Source organism: Panicum virgatum, chromosome 4N, assembly GCF_016808335.1.
Source record: "Panicum virgatum strain AP13 chromosome 4N, P.virgatum_v5, whole genome shotgun sequence".
Lineage (NCBI taxonomy): Eukaryota > Viridiplantae > Streptophyta > Magnoliopsida > Poales > Poaceae > Panicum > Panicum virgatum.
Genome location: NC_053148.1, coordinates 9,508,567 through 9,529,215, shown reverse-complemented (window position 1 = coordinate 9,529,215; position 20,649 = coordinate 9,508,567). Strand labels below are relative to the sequence as shown.

Sequence of the window (20,649 nt, the reverse complement as noted above, 5' to 3'; positions counted from 1 at the left end):
CTGAATAACTACTTGCCTGAATAAAAAGTGCACACCCCACGGGATGAAAACAGAGAAAGGAAATAGAGAGCAAATGCACACGAGCAGGTATGTTTTGGGGGGGGGGGCATTAACTCAATCTAATATGCACTTCCGTCCAACATCTTCTCTGCAAAAAATTGACACCCTAATCTGCACTTGTAGCCCCCATCACCCCCCATCCCACCCACCGTATAAACCCCCTTCTGATCAAAATCCACTCGTGGATGAGATCCGCCGGAAAACAAAAACGAGGGACAGAGAATAGAGCAGTAATCAAAACACATGCTACGCGTGAGAGGAAATGCTTGGGGTGCGTGAGGTGCATCAACTCAACCTAAAAAATTTGCACTCCCAACCAACTACCACATATTAGCTTCGTTCGGGCGCAAACAAAAACCACGAAAGCGCGAGCATGTGTGATTTGTGTGCGGGTGGTGGATGAACTCACCTGATCTGGTTAGAAGGTTGTAGTCCCCCTTCGCGCCTGTGTATACCTTGCCGGATTCCAGAAGCACGCCTCGGTCTCCGGCTCTCCGCCCCTAATCACAGATACATGCCGCAGATCAGCTTCATCGGGGGCGCGTGCAAGGAAAAAAAATGAGGTCGCGAGTAGGGGAGATTTGGGGCGCGTGGTGCATGAACTCACCTGAACTAGTTGGCAAGTTGTAGTCCCCCTCCGCACCTGTGAATGCCTCGCCTGATTCTAGAAGCGCGCCGCTGGCAACCTCCGTCGTCCCAAAAAAAAAGAGAAACGAAAGTCAAAAAGTGATGGAAAAAACCTTGGGGCCATGGTTTTAGAGCATGCTGCGCGCGTGTGGATTGGCTCACCTAGTGCTAATCTGCGCTCCCGTTTATCTCCCTCCGCCGTGATCCAGAAATGCGCGTGGTGGTGGCAGTGGTGCGAGGAAATCGCCGGTGGGTGCGAGAGGGGGAGAGAGAAACCCTAGAGAGAGAGAGAGAGAGAGAGTGGGGGGAGGAAATGAACTGGTGTGAGATCCAGAAATGCACCACCTTCTAGAATGTGGGGCCGCCCGATCAGCTGCATGTGCGCGCGTGTGGGTGTTTGTCGTTGGATGGAGAGCGGACGGTAGATGGAAGCGGCCGTGCGACTCGACAATTGTACGGCTTGCTGTAATAGAGTCTTTACCAATAAGTATTGTTCGATTTGCACACTGGAGAGACGACCGAAGTATCAGAGAAGGATTCTTGGGAGGGAAACTGCCTAGTCAATATTTGAGAGAGTAATTACCCAACCGTGAATGCTTAAATGATAAATTAGGCGCAGATCGACTCAATCTATGTATGGCACATGTTTCGGCAATTGCAATTGGGTGACCCACAGCTCGATCAGATTTGCATTGCATGCTCTATTGTGGATCCACCAATCAGACCTTCGTCGATGCCGTGATCTGCGATCCCGTAGGAAACCTCCTCCACAATTGGATGATTCTAATAACAGCATCGTCTTGCTCATGTTAGGCCAGTCTCAATGAAAAGGTATCATCGTACAATTATCATGACTGAAAACTGTGCCGAAAGAGTATCATGGTGATGGCACTCATCCCTCATCCCTTGAAACTCCACCTCCTCTCTCCTTATAAATAACTTTATTATGTCAACAAATTTGATGTGTCGTGATATTTAATGTTAATGACACTCCTACTGAGATTGGCCTTACTAGATTCGAGGAAGTAGTTGCAAAATCATTTAGTGAAAGTTGTACCGTTGGTTATACTCCCTCCGTCCCAAACAGAATGCAACTCTCCCTTCTTGAGGAGTCAAATAATTTCAAATTTGATTAAATTTATTCAAAACAATTTTAAATTATTTGACCAAATTTATACAAAATGATATTAGAATTTATATTACAAAATAATATTATTAGATTAATTATGTAATATATTTTCATATTAAATTTATTTGGAGATATAAATGATAGTATTTTTTATATAAATTTGGTCAAAACTAAAATTATTTGACTCCTTGAGAAATGAGAATTGCATTCTTTTTACGATGGATGGACTGAAGGAGTAGTAGTTCATATTATGGGAGATTCTAGTTAGCCTGCCAACCCCCGTTTGATTGCAAAGTCATATGGCCCCATATTTTTTATGCTACTGTACTTGACAACATCAATTTCATGTGTGAGATGCCGATTCCTGGAGCGTTACAAGTCTTGTTTTTTTAACACTAAAACATACAACGAGTTCCATTTGCTACGTAACCAATCAGCAGTTATTCCCTTCGCTATAACTTGAAATGCCACAAAATTAGTAAATACTCTCTAACCTGCCTACAAGTGGCTAAAATGATCGGCGGACTTATATATGGGGACCAAGCTTTTCTTGTTCCACGGCTTATGAACTTATAAACACCAATCAGCACAAAAAGCTTACATTCCGGGTGGTATTATCAACCCATACTAATGTGCGTGGAGGTATTAGTACCGGGTGCAAACATGAACTAGTACTAATGTATGGTTTTAGTACCGGTTGGTGTTTCTACCAGGTACTAAAGGCCCCAAGATCCTTTGGTCCGCTCCACTACTATCAAAAATAATTTATAGGAATGCCTCTATTTTTTCCAGAGGACGGTCAAAATGTGACCCGTTGCTATAAATGGAGCGGAGTTACTGTAGCAATCGCCTCGCTCTTGAAATAAATTTTTTAGCGTGGGTCAGCCTCTCATCCGTCCCTACAAATAATTCACATTTTTCAAAAAATTCGTTTAATTCAAAAAATAGCAAAACACACGAAAAAGTGAAATTTGTACCATAAGCCTATTGTGATCTATAGAACTAAAAAAATATTAAAATCATATGAGTGTGGAAATGACAAATTGAACTGTGTATAAGATAGTAGAGTGAGTTATACATTATGGTTTCACACTCTTAATTACTATTTATGCTGAAATATGGTTTTGATGTTTTAAGTTATACATGTCCCATAAGCTTATGGTAAAAAATCCACTTTTTCGATATGTTTTGCTATATGTTTTCAGTTAAATAAAATTTATAATAAAAAATATTTTTGAGGGCAGGTGGCCGCACCTGGAAATTCATTTGTAGGTCGGATGGTGGTATCACCTGGCCCTAAAAATGAATTTCTAGGGTCGGTTGACTCCACCATCTACCCCTAAAAATCAGCCCCATCGCTTGTGCACCTCGATCCGATAGCATCCACGTCATCAATTTGCACCTGCTCACCGATCCGCCAATCTCACACTGCCTTCTCTCTCCCTCTTATCCCCTCCCTCCTCTCTCGCCGCGTTGCCCCTCCCTTCTCTCCTTCATCACCCTCGCTTCTCTTCCCCGCAGCGCCGCCACCTCCCCTTCCCTCCCTTTTCGCGCGGGGCTGTAACACACGACGTCGCGGGGCACCGACAGCGGGAGGGGTGCAGGCTGGGGCGGCGGCGCGAGACAGGCTGCGACGGCGCGTGGAGCGCAGGTCGAGGCGGTGATGCTAGGCATCGGGGCCACAAGGGGCACGGGCCGGGGCGAGGCTGCTGCAGGTCTGCGGCGGTACGAAGCAGGCTGAGGCCGTTCTGCGCGGTGGCGGCGGGTCCTTGGCGGTGCGAGGCGAGTCGGGACCGAGCGCACGGTGGTGGCAGCGTGTCAGTAGCGGCGGCTTGGGGTCCGCGGTGGCACAAGGCAGTTCGGATCATTGGCGCAGGACAGAAATGGTGGGTCCGTGGCGGCGTGGAGCCGCAACGCACAGCGGCGACGCGGGCCATGGCACTCGAGCAGTGGCGGGTCAGGGCGGGGAGCGGCGGCGGCTCGACGCAGCAGCTGTTGGTGGCGCGGGCAGGAGGCGCAGCTGCCAGCACGAGGAACGGCTGCGTCTCCAATGAGTTTTTCCTTTTTTTTATTCAGTCAATAGGGGCTGGTCATGGCATGACCCGCCCCTGAAAATCCATTTATAGGGGCGGATCGTGCCCTCACCCACCATTGTAAATTCATTTACAGGAATGACCCGCCCCTAGAAATAGATTTTCAGGGCCGGGGACATTATCCGTCCCAGCAAACAACATTTTTAGTTGCAAAGAATGGTGGAGACAATCCATGACATCAATAATTAGTGACAAATTCATCAACAGTCAATTTGATCAACACCATGCAAATTCAATCCCTGCACGTGAATAGTATTGATCAACAATCAATGACATCAGCATCAACAAGGAAAAGAGCGGTGGAGACAATCCATGTAGTTGACAGCTAACAACTAACAAATTCAGTATTGTTCTGCGAGTAACACGAAAAAGAAAAGAAAGGATATGGTTACCGAGTAACTTCAATTCAATTCAGTGGTGGTGCCCACTACTTCCGCATGTAAACAACAGTCATTTGCTCGGCAGACTTTAAATTCTCTCTCACACTCCGGCCACTAGCCAATCCTCCCCATTCTCACCTCCCCAACATTGTTTCACGTACAGGATCCAGCATGAGTCCATCACCAATTCACAAGTGCCTCAAAATCGTCTACACGAAGACTGTAGACAACTTCCTCCTAGTAGTCTCAATGTCGCTCACAGTTGCAGCTATCGTTGCGATGGCAAGAAGCAACACTAACGATCTTCTCACTGATCGAGTCCAAGCCCTCAACCATTCACATCAGATCTTGCTGATGATCGGGTTGTTCTTAGCCACCGCGGTGACCGTGTACATCATGCAGCGCCCGCGCATGGTGTACCTCATCGACTACGCTTGCTTCCGGCCCCCACACAACTACCGTGTTCCCTCTGCCTCTTTTGCCGAGCATGTCCGCCATGTAAGCCAGTTCAGCGAGCGTAGTATCCGTTTCTTGACACGGCTTCTCGAGAGATCGGGCCTTGGTGAGGAGACGAGCCTGCCTCCGCTCAGCTTCTACATCGAAGGTCACAAGTACAGCACACTGGAGGCTGGTCTCAAGGAGGTTGAGCTGGTCATCTTCTCCGCCATCGATGATCTCCTTGCCAAGACAGGCATCGATCCTACCACCATCGACATAGTTGTCGTAAACTGCAGCGGATTCAGCCCAGCGCCATCTATGCCAGATATGATTGTAAGCAAGTACAAGATGCGTAGCGACATCCGCAGCATCCATCTGTCTGGAATGGGGTGCAGTGCTGGGTTGATCTCAATAGAGCTTGCAAAGAACCTGTTGCAGGCGATGCCCCAAGGTGCACGAGCACTAGTCGTATCCACAGAGATCCTGACACCCAACTACTATCTTGGAAACGAGAGAGCTATGCTGCTTCCATATTGCTTGTTCCGCATGGGTGGAGCTGCCGTGCTGTTATCGACATCACCAGCAAAGGCCCGATTCAGGCTCAAGCACATCATACGGACACTCACTGCAGGAGACGATAGATCTTACCGATGCATCTACCAGGAAGAGGATGACAAGGGGAACACAGGGGTCAACCTCTCCACTGACCTCATAGAAGTTGCTTCCAACACATTCAAAACCAACATCACCACGGTTGCGCCGCTCATCCTCCCGGTCTCTGAGAAACTGCTGTTTGCACTGTCCTTCGTATCACAAAAGCTTTTCAAGATGAGGGAGAAGTTGCGCATGCCTAACTTGCTCACAGGGTTCGACCACATTTGCGTCCATGCAGGTGGGCGTGCGGTGATCGATGGGATCCAACGCAGCCTGTGCCTGTCAGATGAGCATGTTGAGCCATCTAGGATGACACTTCATCGGTTCGGCAACACATCCAGCAGCTCCTTGTGGTATGAACTGGCATACGTAGAGGCCAAGGGCCGGATGCGCAAGGGCGACCGGGTATGGATGATTGGGTTTGGGTCTGGGTTCAAGTGTAACAGTGCAGTATGGGAGTGCATCATTCCAGCCAGCAATGAAGATGGACCTTGGGCTGGGTGCATCCATCGTTATCCAGTACATATTCGTTAATATTCATAAAGCATGTTGTAGCAAACGCAGAAACTTTTTTTTAATAATTCAAATAAAGAAACTTAAACGTTACCAATAAAATGTAATTTTAAGTCTTTGTAATCTTGCGCCCAATCAGCTGTACTTAGCTATGGTATCATGTTGGGCGCCCTTATCATGCATGTTTCTGTGAAATTAAACGGGCCTTTGAGCCTGTATATAAGAAAAATCAAAACTCCTAATATACTTCAAGTAAACTGTCGACACGATAAATAATTTTGTTTAGGAGTGTTAATTGGCGAGCCTTAGGTGCACCTCCAACCCTCTTTAGTTCAAAGTTTTATACTGAACTAAAAAGGGTTGGAGGTGCACCTAAGGCTCGCTAATTAACACCCCTAATTTTGTTCGTCCTTATGGGTCTATCTGATGCTACATCGCTACTGTGGGACCATCAGAAGCAGCTTATGCATTGGTATTGGAGCAGATTGTAACATCCCATAATTTTATATAATATTTATATGGGCAAAATGAGGATTTTCAAAAAATTTCGTGTGGAGTGTAAATAGATAGAATAATTTAAGAATAATTCTACTCACCCTTCTCCTAGTAAAAATAACATCAAATTAAATATAAGGATTTAAGTGCTAGTGTGAAAAATATTTAAATTTTATTGAGATTTATGCCTCTGCATTGTTTGAATTTATTTGGACAACTTCTGGTTTGAATTTGGGTGGTATTTGATTTGAATTAACCATTCAAATCAAATACAAAAACTAACTAAACCCTAAAGCTAACCGGGCAGAAACCCGCAAACCAACCCAACTCGCCAGGCCCACCAGCCGCCCGCGCTAGGAACGGCCCAAGGCCGCCGCTCACCTCAGCCCGCTCGACCGCGCCCAATACTCACTCTCGCCACTGTTGACAGGTGGGGACCACTATCAGCTTTCCCCTACCTCACTCACGAGCCGAGCGCCACCTGCCACCACCGCGTCTCCCGCCGCTCCCCGTGCTGACAGATGACATCGCTGCCTGCCTCCGATGTCGGCCACGTCCTCCGCTCTTGCGCCCGCGATCCTCCTTCGCCGAAAACCCTAGCTCCCAGAGCCCTTGGATGCACGCCACGTGCACAAGTGTAAGGATCGATGGATCAAGTGGGGGGTGAATTGGGCCTTTTTCAAATTTCTAAAACAAAATAAAGCAACCTTAACCTATGCAATACTAGTAAGGCTCAATTCACCAACCGGCTAACTAAGCAACCTACACAAGCTATAAAGGATACAACAAGATGTAAAGCTAAGCAAGGTAGAGCTAAGTTATGATCTCTAGGGTCAAGCACATGAATAAATTGCATGAAAGTAAGTGCTTGAATGTAAAGAGTGGGCAAGAGACGACCGGATTTTTTCCCGTGGTGTCGATGTGTTGGCACACACCCATAATCCACGTTGTGACACTCACTAAGAGTCTTGTCACCTCCCAAGTCACCGAGACGAGGGTGCCCACTAAGAGTCTCAGTTCACCATCCCGGCGTGGTGGAGCTCAAGCCACGTACAATCTTCTTCGGGTTCCCACAATCAACATGGCAAGCTCCGCAAGAAACACCTCAATCACCAAGATCGCCTAGGTGATGCCAATCACCAAGAGTAACAAGCTAGGGCCTTCACTTGAACAAGAACCGATCACCAAGAACGGATGCACACAAGCTTCTCCCTACTCAAGTCCTTAGCCTTGCTTCTTGGATGATTGAATGATCAAATGAGTGGAATGTGAAGCTCAAGCTGGCTCTCAACAATAGAATGAGTGTATGAGTGTTGTCTGGTGTCAAGAGAGTTCAAAATGACCCATTGAAGGGGTATATATAGGCAGCTCACGCGGATAGAGCTGTTGGAGAAAACCTGCCAGAAAAAGTATGCAACGCCGGTTAATCCGACGGCCCTCCAAAACTCATCGTCGGTTCAACCGATGAATGTAAACTGCCCATTTGAAATACTAGCCGTTATAGCTCGAGCAATTTAACTGACGTATCATCAGTTTAACCGGTGAGTGTAGTTGTCCACTGATCAACTAAAAAACCAACTCTCTGGATAACTGCACCGACGCTAACTCAAATCCTTCGTCGGTTTAACCGGTGAGTGTAAGCCTGAAAACCCATGAAAAACCGACTCTCTGGACAACTGAACCGACGTTAATTTCAAACATCGTCGGTTAATCCGGTGAACACTGTGTCCAGACTTCAGCAACTGTGTTTAGCCGACGTATAGAAAATTGATGTCGTCGGTTAAACCGGTGATAAGACCTTTTCTTGATTTTGCTTTTTCTAATCTGAGTCTTGAATGAAATCCAAATATTCTTGAGATATGAACTGAATAGCCCTTGTTTGAGCTTCCAAGAACCTGAGTGACCAATGTGTGCATCCATTTTTGATTTGCCCATGTCCATACTCAAGTTACTTGGCCTTAACCCCTCTTAATAGTGCGACCTCTACAAAACTATAAAACCTATACAAACCTAAGTGTCCTTCTCAACCTTGCGACACTTAGGACTAGAAAGATCCTTAGTCTTGTTATATACATGAGTTGAATACCGAGATCGCCTTTTTGAATAATGAAATTTAGGGGCCTCTTTAACATATGATCCAATGAGCGATAAGATTTCATTAAGCTGCACAAACTCATTAGTCACAATAATGGTTGTCATTAATCACCGAAACATACCTTGAGGGCCTAGATGCTTTCAACAAGCCCCGCGGCTGTCCCATTGGCGCCGCTGCCTTGGCGTCCGAGCCCTGGCCACAGCCTATAAACCCCCGTTGCCGCCGCGAACCATAACCCTACCACAATTGGGGGTTTCACCCTTCCGCTGCCGCCGATTTTGGAGAAGAGAGGAGAAGCAGAGGAAGGGAGTGCCGTGAGGAGGGAGCTACACTGCCTCCGGACTCCATCACACTGGCGTCGATCGTCTACACCAATGTTGCGGCTCTTCCCGCACAGCATCGACTCGCCAACCTCGCCTCTCCACTGCACCGAGCGTCTCGACCACAAGCCCGCCGGGAAGCGCCGCCGAGCCACCCGGCCCCTTGCCCCTCTCCCATTGCCGGTGAGCTTTGGCCGCCGCGAATGAACTCTAGCTTGCCTTCGGTTTTCCCTAGCCCTTTGTGTGAAAGCCTGCAGGGATCTTGATGCCACCCCGCCGCCCAAACCCGCTTGAGCCGCGCATGGCTTTGCCATCACCGGCAACCGAGCTCCGCCGCCGTCGTTGCAGTCACACCTTGCGTGTGCTGCACGAGCGTGCGCAGGGGCACCCAAGGCTGGACCTTTGGAAGCCATGGCGCCCAATGCCTGCTGCCGCTGCATTGCGGCGGTGAGCAGCGCCGCCGTCAATTAGCCGTGGCCACACCGGTGCGCACATGCGCACCCCCGGCCAGCTGTCGTGCCCAGGGTCTCTCCCGTGCACGTGCATGCCCAAGGCGGGGCTTTTGCCCCCATTTCGCCGCCGAACCGAGTCGCCGCAGGCCTGCCTTGCCAGGCACGCGCGCTCTCTTGAGCCGCGTGGAGATGCCAAAGGCTAGGCCTTTCTGGCCTGGGTGCGTGAATGCGCCTCGCCGCCACCGCCACCACCGGCAATGCGCCGTAGCCACGCCCACGCCGCGACGTTGCGGGCGTGTCATGCGCAGATCCCTTGGGGCATTTCCCTGAACGCCCTGCCTGTGGCCAACACACACACAACACACACACACACTGAGACCCACGCATGGAAGCCGCACCAGATCGGGAGTCCGCCACACAAAATCCTGGAGTTGCTGACAGCTGGACCCACACGTCAGAGAGAGGAAATCGGCGCCGACAAGTGGGATCAGAGCATCGGTGAGAGAGAGGGAAAAGAAAAGAAAAGTAAGAAGAGAAGAAACAATCGGGCTGCATCCCAAGAGGCAAACTGGACCAGGCCAGAGTTCGGGCCGAACGCGAGCGAAGGGAGGAAATGGGCCGACTCGCCAAATCCATCCCACAAACACAGTCACATTTTTCTTTTTCCTTTTTGTTTTCTGAGAACTGACACGCGGGCTCCACCGGTCAGTGGCACACACTGACCGATAGGTGGGCCCGATTGACCCACTGACCGATAGGTGGGCCCGATTGACCCACTGACCATTGACCCGTTGACCGATTAACGCTGACGTCAGTACGGGGCCATGCTGATGTCAATAGAGCCGACTCCTGGGATGATGTCATGCTGATGTCAGCATGCCACATGGCATGCCCAGAGGCTGCCACATGCCTCTGATTTTCTTTTTGATTTTTCTGAAATTTATTTTTCAATTTTAGAAATTCTTTTTAACTTCAAAAATTCATAATAAATCAATCGGAGCTCCAAAAATTATGAAACCAGTTTCATATTTTTTCTAAAATCATGATCTTCACGTTAGAGTAGGTTTTGAGTGCTATTTGTATCTTATTTGAGAGTTTTGTGCATATTTACACTTTGGCACCTATACTTATACGTAATTACGAATAGGACCTGCCATCGAGGAGCTGACCGAGGACCAGGAGTACCAGGAGACCCAGGAGTTATACGAAGAACCAACAGGTTCATGCCCATCTCTGCTATTATCTCCTATAGGCATCGCATTCTAGATCTGCTATAGCTTTACTTATTATTGAACTAAACCTGCATGGTCTATTTATACCTATCCCTTGATCACCTACTCTACCATTTTATGGTCGAGAGATCTTGTGTGTGATATATGAGAGTGGGATACTGAGATATACTCTTGGCGTGAGTGTAGTGTTACACATGAGGAGAAGGTGGATAGGATTATACCGCGGGAGCGAACAAGTTAATTCGATCGTTGATTGAGGGTCGGGGGCATGTGTTGGGCATGCCTTGTGTGTACCTATGGCAGGTACAAGTGTTTCCATTGGGGGAACTGATCCTCCAAGATCCGTGGTAGTATAGGAAAGGCGTATGAGGGGCAATACTTGTAATGGGTGCCATTCGTGGACCGTTGCGGCGGAGACACACTTGTGACAAAGATGCTTATTTCTGCAAGTAAGGACTGAGTTAGCTGGACCTGGTGAAGGAACTATGTCAGCGTGCACACCACTTATCCTTTTATGAGGAAGGATCCGGTCCGAGCTAGCTACGCGCGGCACCAAGGCTGCAAGAGGATAGAGATCAGTGCAGGGGGAGGTCCAGTACTGGCGTGAAGGAGTATTGGTCCTCACGAGCCCCGATACAGCTGGGAGAGGTTTCACAATTCCAGGACGGTCTCTCGCGGGAGATTGTACCCAGACCCGGGAAAGCAGGATGATGGCCGTAGCCGTTAGCAGGATACTGAGGCTTGGGCTATGCTCAAGTCTGCCTGTGAGGAAGGAGTCCTGAAGAAGGAGGCCCTGAAGACCTAGTTTCCACTGTCGCTTTCTGTTTGCTCTAAATTTAGCCCAACAGGCTTGTAATGGGAGAACCATACTAAATCCCCAGGATTTATGTAATAATTAAACCTGCGATTGTACCTTTTTTTAGATAAGCGATTGTACTATTTAAGTGGTATGACTATAATATTGTCTGAAATGATGAATCTATATGTGATAGCGTCTGATTCAGGGACTATCACGACGATCCAGGGAGTCGGGATCACCTTACAAGATCCCGGTTCGTTTCACAGATTATGTCAAGACAGTGGAGAGACAGGATATGTCCCCATAACCAAATTCGGTTATGAATACACTCGGTCATATGTATTATTAGTTTATTACCAAATTTAAATAATTTGGCTGTATTAGTAAACCTGGAAAATGAGCAAAGTTCTATGAAATTTTTTCCCTGGGTCGCTCCTTCCTGAAAATGGCATAAACATGAACTCTGCCTGCGATTTGATCCTCCATTCGACATCATTTTAAGTCTGGGGTCGCTCTCCTCAATTCCCCATCTACTCACTTGCAACAATAATGCCTAATGAGAGGTTTAGCATCTATACATTAATGAGGGAATAGCAACAATAGAAAACCACCCAAGGCATGTACATTGGTGTTACCGCAGCCATCTCTTAGCATTGCTACCTGGTCCAAATCCTAGTATGAGGACAAATAGAGTTTTGAGAGAGAGAAAATTACCCTTTGGAGTTGAGCTTATAAAATCTGCGGTCAGTTTGTAAAAATCTTATCCTCTTGTCATGGTTGGTTCAAGATTCATCTAGTTGTTCTTATGATAAGGTGCAAGCTCATATCATACTCGTAATATTGTTTCATGATCTAAGGGTTGCTAGGCAAAAGTAGCGTCAAGATCTACCAAAGTCTTAGTTAATAATGGATGGTTGTTTACATATACTCGCTCCATTTTCTTTATATGTCGTATTAGGTTTGCCCTAAATAATCAGACTTGTCTAACTTTGACCAAATTAATTTATAGGAAAAATATAATAGCATCGGTAATACCAAATTTATTTCATTAAATCTATTATGGAATATATTTTAAGAGTATGTATATTTGGTAGTATAAATTTTATTTATATTTCTCTATAAATTCGGTCAAAGTTGGACAATTTTGACTTAGGAAAAACCTAATACGACACATAAAAAAACAGAGGGAGTAGTATACATGACTAAGTCAAGTTTTGCTTTTATTATCTCCATTTATCATCCAATGAACACATTATAACAATGAATTATTGGGCCTAGTCTGGGAACACAGTCACTCGTTTTGTACCAATAAATAAATGAAAGGGAATATAACATTTAAGAATCTTTTTTTACCTCAAAGGATGTCAAATAAATGAAAATGTGTTGGGTAGTTCGACATGGTGAGATGTGAGACCCTGGTCAGGAATTCAAAAGTGAAGACACGTGATGGTTACCTAATAAACTCTTCTCATCACCAAAATAATGCTAGCTCTCTCCACGTACGTGCACATGCTTGTGATCTCCATTTTCCTAACTGCACACAGAACACCTAAGTACATAACTGCCGACACATCATTAGGAGAGCAAAGGCTGATGGACAAATAAGTGGGGTCATTCCTCATTTAGTTGATGATGCCCTAGAACAAGCAAAAAATATGAAACTTTTGCTTTGTGCCTTTCAGCTTTTGTCTGGGTTAAAGATTAATTTCCACAAGAGTGAAATCTTCTGCTATGGTGCTGCTAAAGAGATGGAGGACGAATATACCACCCTCTTTGGCTGTAATGCTGGAGAATATCCCTTTAGATATTTGGGGATACCTATGCACCATAGACAATTACTAAATTCTGAGTGGCGAAAAGTAGAAGAAAGATTTGAGAAAAAAACTCACTTGCTAGAAAGCTAAGTACCTGTCTTATGGAGGACGGTTGTTTCTGCTAAATTCAGTACTTAGTAGTCTCCCCATGTTCATGATGTTATTTTTTGAAATTCCGAAAGGAGTTTTGAAAAATCTAGATAATTTTAGATCAAGATTCTTTTGGCAAGGATCTTCCAAAAAACATAAATATCGGCTTGCTAAATGGGACATTCTTTGTCGTCCTAAAGATCAGGGTGGCTTAGGCATCTTGGACCTCCAAATACAAAATAAATGCCTTCTAGCAAAATGGATTGTGAACTTGCTTAACACTGATGGTATGTGGCAAGAGTTGCTGAAGAACAAGTATTTGCGGTCCAAATCTTTAACGCAGGTTAAGGCTAAACCGTATGATTCCCATTTTTGGAGGGGACTTATGAAAATTAAAGATGAAGTCTTAACCAATGGCACCTTTTTGATCAAGGATGGAAGTTCCACACGGTTTTGGGAAGACACTTGGGTAGGCAATATGTCTTTCAAGGATAGGTACCCATCTCTCTATAATATTGTGAGAGATCCTCATGCGACGGTGGCCAAAGTTATGGCTTCTCAACCTCTTAATATTTCTTTTAGGAGAACATTGTGGGGACCTAAACTGAGAGACTGGTCTAATCTTGTAGCACAGATAGCACCTTTTAATCTAGTGGATGGGTCGGATTCTTTCAGATGGAACTTAACCAAATCTAGGTTATTTACGGTCTGCTCTTTGTATCTGCATTTAATTTATACTCATACCCTTTCAGACATAAGAAAATCTGGAAGATTAAGGTTCCTCTAAAGATTAAGATCTTCCTCTGGTTTTTACAAAAACAGGTGGTCTTAACTAAAGACAATCTTGCTAGGAAAAATTGGAAAGGCAGCCTGAAATGTGTTGGCTGTAATTTGGATGAATCAATCCAACATTTGTTCCTAGATTGTCATTATGCTAGAGTGGTTTGGAGGATGGTTTATCTTGCTACGGGTCTAACTCAACCCAAATCCATTAGCCATTTATTTTGTTCTTGGCTCTCTAATCAAAATACTAAGATTAGGGATTTGATTTGGGTTGGGGTTGCTGCTCTATGCTGAGCCATTTGGAATACCCGGAATGATATTATTTTTAATAGGATTAAATATAACTCTATTCTGCAGCTTATTTTCAAGGGAACGTACTGGCTACGTTTTTTGGCACAGTTGCAGCGTGATGAGCACAAGAACATACTTTCATCGTTGAGCACTAGAATTGAGATGGTCTCGTTGGAGCAGGCTCACGGTGGTTGGAAGCACTTATATAGGCTGTGCTAGTTCGTTGTTCTTATTTGTGAACAGTTGTTGCTCTCTTTCATAATCGTTGTAATATTTTGGGCTGTGTATGTCTCTGGACGTAGAGGCCGGATATTTTATCCATTATCTAAAAAAATCTTCCCAACAACAGACGGCCTTGGCCTAATAGGACATGAAAGCTAAAGGAAGATGACAGCTCAACGTTGTTAGCTGGACTGGCTTAATAAGAGCAACTCCAGCGGAGAGACTAAATTTGAGCCCCTATATTGGTTTTAGGAGCCAGCCTATAAAAATTTAGGGGCTTCAAACTCCAGCAGGGTGACTAAATTTAGAGGGCCTCCAGTTCTAGGGACTCTGGACCAAAATTTAGTGGCCTCCCCAAAATGGGGGCTCGTATAGGGGCCCGGTTGGAGATGTTTTTTCTACTGGGAGACTAAAACAAGAGATAGAGTCCCATTTAAGGGCCCGGCTGGAGTTGCTCTAATTAGACCAAATGGAGAGCCCACTTCACTTAGCTTTTTCACTTTTGAAATGATTTTTTGAAAATATACTCGCTTAACCTTAGCACACTTTCCAACCCCACATACAGAAGCATATTTTATAAGCTTTTTTTTCTTCTCTTTCCTCAGTTTAGTTTATAGATCCTATGTAATTGGTAAATTGATCGTGGTTAATTTTTATTTTTTTAGAACAGATATATGCATGTGATGTACAAACTCAGGCAATTTAATCAATTCGATTGAAATAAAAATATGTATCCCTGATAAAAAGGTACAAAACCACCCACCACAGATAGCCTGACCTTTGAATGCACCCCCCCCCCCAATCTTCAAGATATGCACAGCAATTATTAGTCAAATTCTGAAAACATTCTTCATATAGAATGATTCATCCTCAGAGAAAGATTAATACTAGGTCACTTATGAAAAAAAAACATGTCTCTTCAAAACTACTTCTGTGTTTTGCGCGCTTCCAATGCGGAGGAAACCCTGTAATTGGCCTGCATCACCACTTCATACAATGTCCCTTCTCTAAACTGTGCTGGACCACTATTGGTTTTCAAGTATATGATCAACTTCAATTCAGTTGCATGAGCTGTTTGAAGACTTCAGAAGACAACTATTTTGTCCATTCTTCATGGAAGTTGTGATTTTAATGTCCTGGAGTATTTGGAACACAAGGAATGGAGTTATTTTCAACCAAAGTGTTCACTCGGTGCAGAACTACCAGAACTTCAAGCGTGAGTTCGCTTTACTGCTTCACAGGACAAAGAAGAGATACTTCCCAGGAATATCTGTTTGGCTAGAATCCATCTTGCAAATTTTTTGTAACTTTTCTTCTGCTAATTGTGTACCTTTTATTTATTTAGTTAATATATATAGCCAGTAGGAGTTTGCCCCTCTTGTTCCATCTAAAAAATAGTCAAATGCTCCAATCTATCTGAATTGAACAACTAGTAGTCTTTAATAGTATTCCCTCTTCCTTTTTTTTCTCTCAATATTGGAATTGTTTCCCTTTTCCTTTTCTTCCCTTCCTCGTTGATGTCACCTAAGGTAGCACTGTAATACTGTGATTCATATATGTGCCATGTATGCTCTTGAGTTCAATATGCATTTCAGTGGCTTTTTATACATTTTTGATAAAGTATTGGTATCTACATGTGTTTGGGGCACTGCATCTATCTTTTCCCAGCAGTTTTTGAATTGCTGCAGGAATGGAATTTATGGAAGTGCTGCTGCTGCTGTCGGGCTGCCGCTACAGCCGCAGCCATTTTCACCGAACAGCCATCAATTCTAATATGACCACTTGTGATAAAAATATCTAGTTACTTTTTGATGGCAATGCTTTTCGAAAGTTTTAAGTTCCTACAGAAACCATGGTCCATTTAGTTAGGGCTCTAACAAAAATAAAATATTGTTATAAACTTTCAAGTAGTATATATGAGGTAGAATCAGACATCAAGGAATCGTTTTCTCAAAATAAATTGGAATTGCTAAAGAATATGTAAGACATATAATGAATGAATTACGTCAAAGAAAAAGACATATAATGAATTAAATTTCTATTTATTTCATACTTAACACATAGAAGTTTTAGAGATATATACTTGCATTAAAAGTGTGTGTTTTGTTTTCGATCAAGGAAGTTTTATTGAATTCAAAATCTTTACATCCAGCTGATACAAAGACCTTGAGACACTCTCAGCCTCTGCATGTGTATAACCAGGATACACACAGTTCACAACACAAGACCCTTGCAAATGTGCAAGTGTATCTTAAACCTCGACCAAAGCATTCACCTGGCCACTTTGGTTATGCCTACAGGGTACCTATGAATGCAATCAGCCCAAGGTCCATCAAGGTTGCTATGAGACTGGATGCACTGCCACACGACGCTATTGCACTTGAATCCTGATCCAAACCCAATCATCCATACTCGATCGCCCTTCCGCATCCGACACTTGGCATCAATGTATCCAAGCTCTCATACCAAACCGAGCTGCTCGATGTGTTCCCAAATCTGTGCAGCGTCATCCGTGATGGCCCAACGTCCTCATCTGATAGACGAAGGCTACGCTTCACAGCATCAATCACCGCTCGCCCACCCGCATGGATGCAGATGTGCTCGAAGGCCATCCAGAAATCAGGAACGTAGGGCTTCATCTTTCTGTTCATCAGCAACTTGCGTGCAATCAGTGAGAGCACGAATTGCAGCTGCTCCGACAATGGGAGAACAAGGGAGCCTATCGCCGTGATGTTGGCTTGTAGCGTGTCACCAGCAACAGCTACAAGGTCTCTGGACAGGTTGACTCCCATCTCACCCTTGTCATCCTCCTGCTGGAATGCACACTGATAGGACCTATCTTGGGCGGCAGTGATTGTGCGCACGGTGTGCATAAGCTTGAAGCGGGACTTGGACCTAGATGTGGACAGTAGCACTGCAGCCCTACCCATGCGAAAGAGGACATTCGGTAGCAACATGGAAAGGTTCCTCCCTGAGTAGAACTGGAGTGATGAGATGATCTCCGTAGACACCACTAGTGCGTGTGCGCCTTGGGGGGCAACCTGCGGGAGGTTCTTCGCAGCTTCCACTGAAATCATTCCTGTACTGCACCCCATCCCGGAGACGTGGATGCAGGGTTCAAAATTTCGGCGAAATTTCGCGAATTTCGGTGATGGCCGAAAGAAAAATCCGAAATTTTGTAATACACTAATACATGTGCTATATAACTTTAGACTCATGTTTTCTATTGTTCATATTGCATATTTTTCTATTCCATAATGTGTATTCATAAATCACACTAATAGTTGTTTAGATCTAAATTTTTTTAGAAAAAGCATACTTTATGTGCTAGTCTCTAAAAAATTTCGGCGAAATTTCGCGAATTTCGGTAATTTCGGTGTTGGCCGAAATTTTTGCAAAAACGAAATTAAAAACCCTGCGTGGATGCTACGAACGTCACTTCGTAGCTTGTATTTGTTTACAATCATGTCAGCTAAAGATGGCACTGGACTGAACACGGTGCAGTTCGTGACGACTATGTCAATTGCCTCAGGGCTGACGCATGTCTTAGCGAATAGGTCATCGATGGATGAGAAAACAACCTGTTCAGCCTCGTCGCGAGCATCACTTAGTGTGTTAGATGGTGGGATGTAGTGGGTAGCAGCTGGGAGGTAGCTCTGATCACCGATGCCGGAGTTCTCAAGCATGCGCTTCATGAAGCGGATGCTTTATTTTATCATCGATGAATGGCATGTGGTGAGCATGTTCGACAAAAGAGGCGATGGGGATACGGCAGTCGGATGTGTGGCGGAAGCAAGCATAGTCCACAAGGTATACACTAGCTGCGAGAGCGGTGCGTGAGGTAGAGGGCACCTAGGCCAATTGGAAGGAAGGTGACTAAGAACAGGTGGGCATGCTGCACTGAGTGTAACCATGTGAGAATCTGTGCAGGGTGGCCAACAAGTTGAGCAGCTTTCAGCAAGAAGATGGTTCCAAGTAACACAGCAACGGTGACAAGAAAATTGTTCATGGCAAGCTGGAATAAGTATTTGTAGCGCTTGGCAGTACTGGGTGGTGAGTTCATGTTATTGATGCTCGATCGTGATGGAGTACCTTCTCATATGGAGCAAGACTGGATGGTGTGCAATTTAAAGGGGTATGTCTCTCATAGCATTTATGCAATGCCATTAAAACATCATGGGGAATATTTGAGGCAGCTAAAAATCGTGCCTGCCTAAATCAAACGCTCAGTGAGGTTTAGAGGTATTGGACCGAATCAATACTTGACAGAAATTGTTTCTAGATGAAAACTTTATGGAAATGCTAAGATACAGATGTCCGATGGGGAAGAAAAATCGGACGCTCCATCATATGTTTCAATAGTTGATCTTCAATGTTGCAACTGTTATTTCCGTATGTTTCATGATGAATGTTGCATGAAATATGGTGTTCATGTTGCGGCGAGAATTTTCGTATCCGAGAGTCAATCGACTTAATTAGTTTTTTTTTTGCATATTTTTCAATGTTGCATCTATATATTTTTGATGTTGCAAATGTATTGTTTTAATATTGCAGCGGAGCCTCATCGGACGTCCGGACGGTAGCAAGCTCGTAAAACTTTATATATCTTCGTCACCTTAATTTCCACCATAAATTACACATGACATTTCTGCGTGGCTGATCCAGAACGTGGAAAAAACAGTAGACTAAGACCATGATGAAACAGTCGTGGATAAGCATGTACAAGCAAGGACAATAAGTTCAATAGCTTGTACCACACAGATCGTATTATCACAAATTGTTGGCTGTTGGCAAGGGGGTAGCTTTATTGGCAGCCGGTGGCTTTTAAAAAAAATGTTTTCCAAAGGCGCTTAAAAGAAGAAGTTGGCAGGTGGAACTATATAAATGTAGATATGTATGGTCCGTGGATATATAATATCTCCAAATTTAGGGGAATTCCCTTTTACTTTGTAAAGTCTGGATCACATCTGGTCATTTCACTGCTTTAATTTTTATGTTGCTACTTGAAACTTGCAGTTGTTGATCATTTAGTGGTTTAAATCCATAACTACCGTCATAGAACCGTGGGTATGTTTTGTAGGGCTCCTCCTACTTCTAATTAATCCTGCAAATGATTCTTTCATAAGAGTGATTCATTATGAATCTCTGTCTATTTTAAGGATGACGTGATTTTGTACAGAAACTAAATTAGAAGAATTTTCTTTTCATCTCACAACCCCTTAGTTCATTCTAAAATCACTTTTCAGCAAACATCATCTCTGAGGAATGTTGAGTACTCTATCCTGCTTGTGATGATTGAATTGTCAACCGTGCGGTGTGATCGTGCGCTTGGTCTTTGGATTGCAGGTACACGGGCGTCGAGTGTCGACGGGGAGCTGCCGTGGAGGTGCTGTGGCCGATGGACCGTGCGGTGGACGGCGGTGAAGGGCAGCCGGGACCAGAGCTCGGACCGGGCGGCAGCTGTGGCGTCCACTCCTGGATCGAGGGCGCAAGCGGCGACGGAAGGCGGGTTTCTTGGTTTGCACCACAAAACCAAGGAGGCGGACGGCGGTTGAAGACGCCAAGTCGTGGAGGCACGGGCGTCAGTCTCGGGACTGACGGAGGCGACGGGCGTCAACGGCGTCTAGGGCCTCGCTGCGGGCCAGGAGGTGACGGGCGTCGGGCGGCGTCTAGGGCCGTCAGAAGGCCGAGGCGGGAACGGCGTCTAGGGCCACGGCGTGGAGGCGGGAATCTTCCCGCGCGTGAGGTTTTGGCGGTTTTGTCAAAACCGGCCATCTACCCGAGTTTCGCGGACCCTTCAAAATCGCGGACTGGATCTTCATCAAGATGGCGGCATCGCGGAGAAGACTTCGTTTCGAAGAAAGAACCTCGGCCGTCGGATGAGATCATGTACAGGGGGTGCTGCAGGCCAACCGGTCTGACCGGTCTAACACACCGGTCTGACCGGTCCAGCGCACCGGTCTGACCGGTCCCGCGGGTATAAATACCCCTTCACTTGTGTTAGGTCAAGTGCGGCTTTTGTAATCTGTTCGTGGACTCTCTGTTTCTCCAGGCCGCCGCCCCTGCGTCTCCCTCCCTCTGTTCCTCTCGTTTGAGTTGATTTTGTCCATGGATTGTTGAAACCTTGTAAGGGATTTGATTGGGAAAGGAGGCCCTATCCTC

At 45.3% G+C, this 20,649-nt stretch overlaps 1 protein-coding gene and 2 pseudogenes across 1 annotated transcript; 1 reads left to right on the top strand and 2 right to left on the bottom strand.

Moving 5' to 3' along the window:
• Positions 1 to 4,427: 4,427 nt before the first annotated feature.
• On the top strand, positions 4,428 to 6,138 carry LOC120671573 (3-ketoacyl-CoA synthase 6-like). The gene has a single exon (XM_039951947.1). The coding sequence runs from the start codon at positions 4,461 to 4,463 to the stop codon at positions 5,913 to 5,915; it is 1,455 nt and encodes a 484-aa protein (XP_039807881.1). The 5' UTR covers positions 4,428 to 4,460; the 3' UTR covers positions 5,916 to 6,138.
• Positions 6,139 to 16,698: 10,560 nt separating this feature from the next.
• LOC120670578 lies at positions 16,699 to 17,604 on the bottom strand (annotated as a pseudogene).
• A 50-nt stretch (positions 17,605 to 17,654) lies between these two features.
• On the bottom strand, positions 17,655 to 18,525 carry LOC120670579 (annotated as a pseudogene).
• Positions 18,526 to 20,649: the final 2,124 nt, after the last annotated feature.

Coding starts and splice junctions, on each gene's coding strand:
- LOC120671573 (XM_039951947.1), top strand. CDS start 4,461: ATGAGTCCATCACCAATTCACAAGTGCCTCAAAATCGTCTACACGAAG.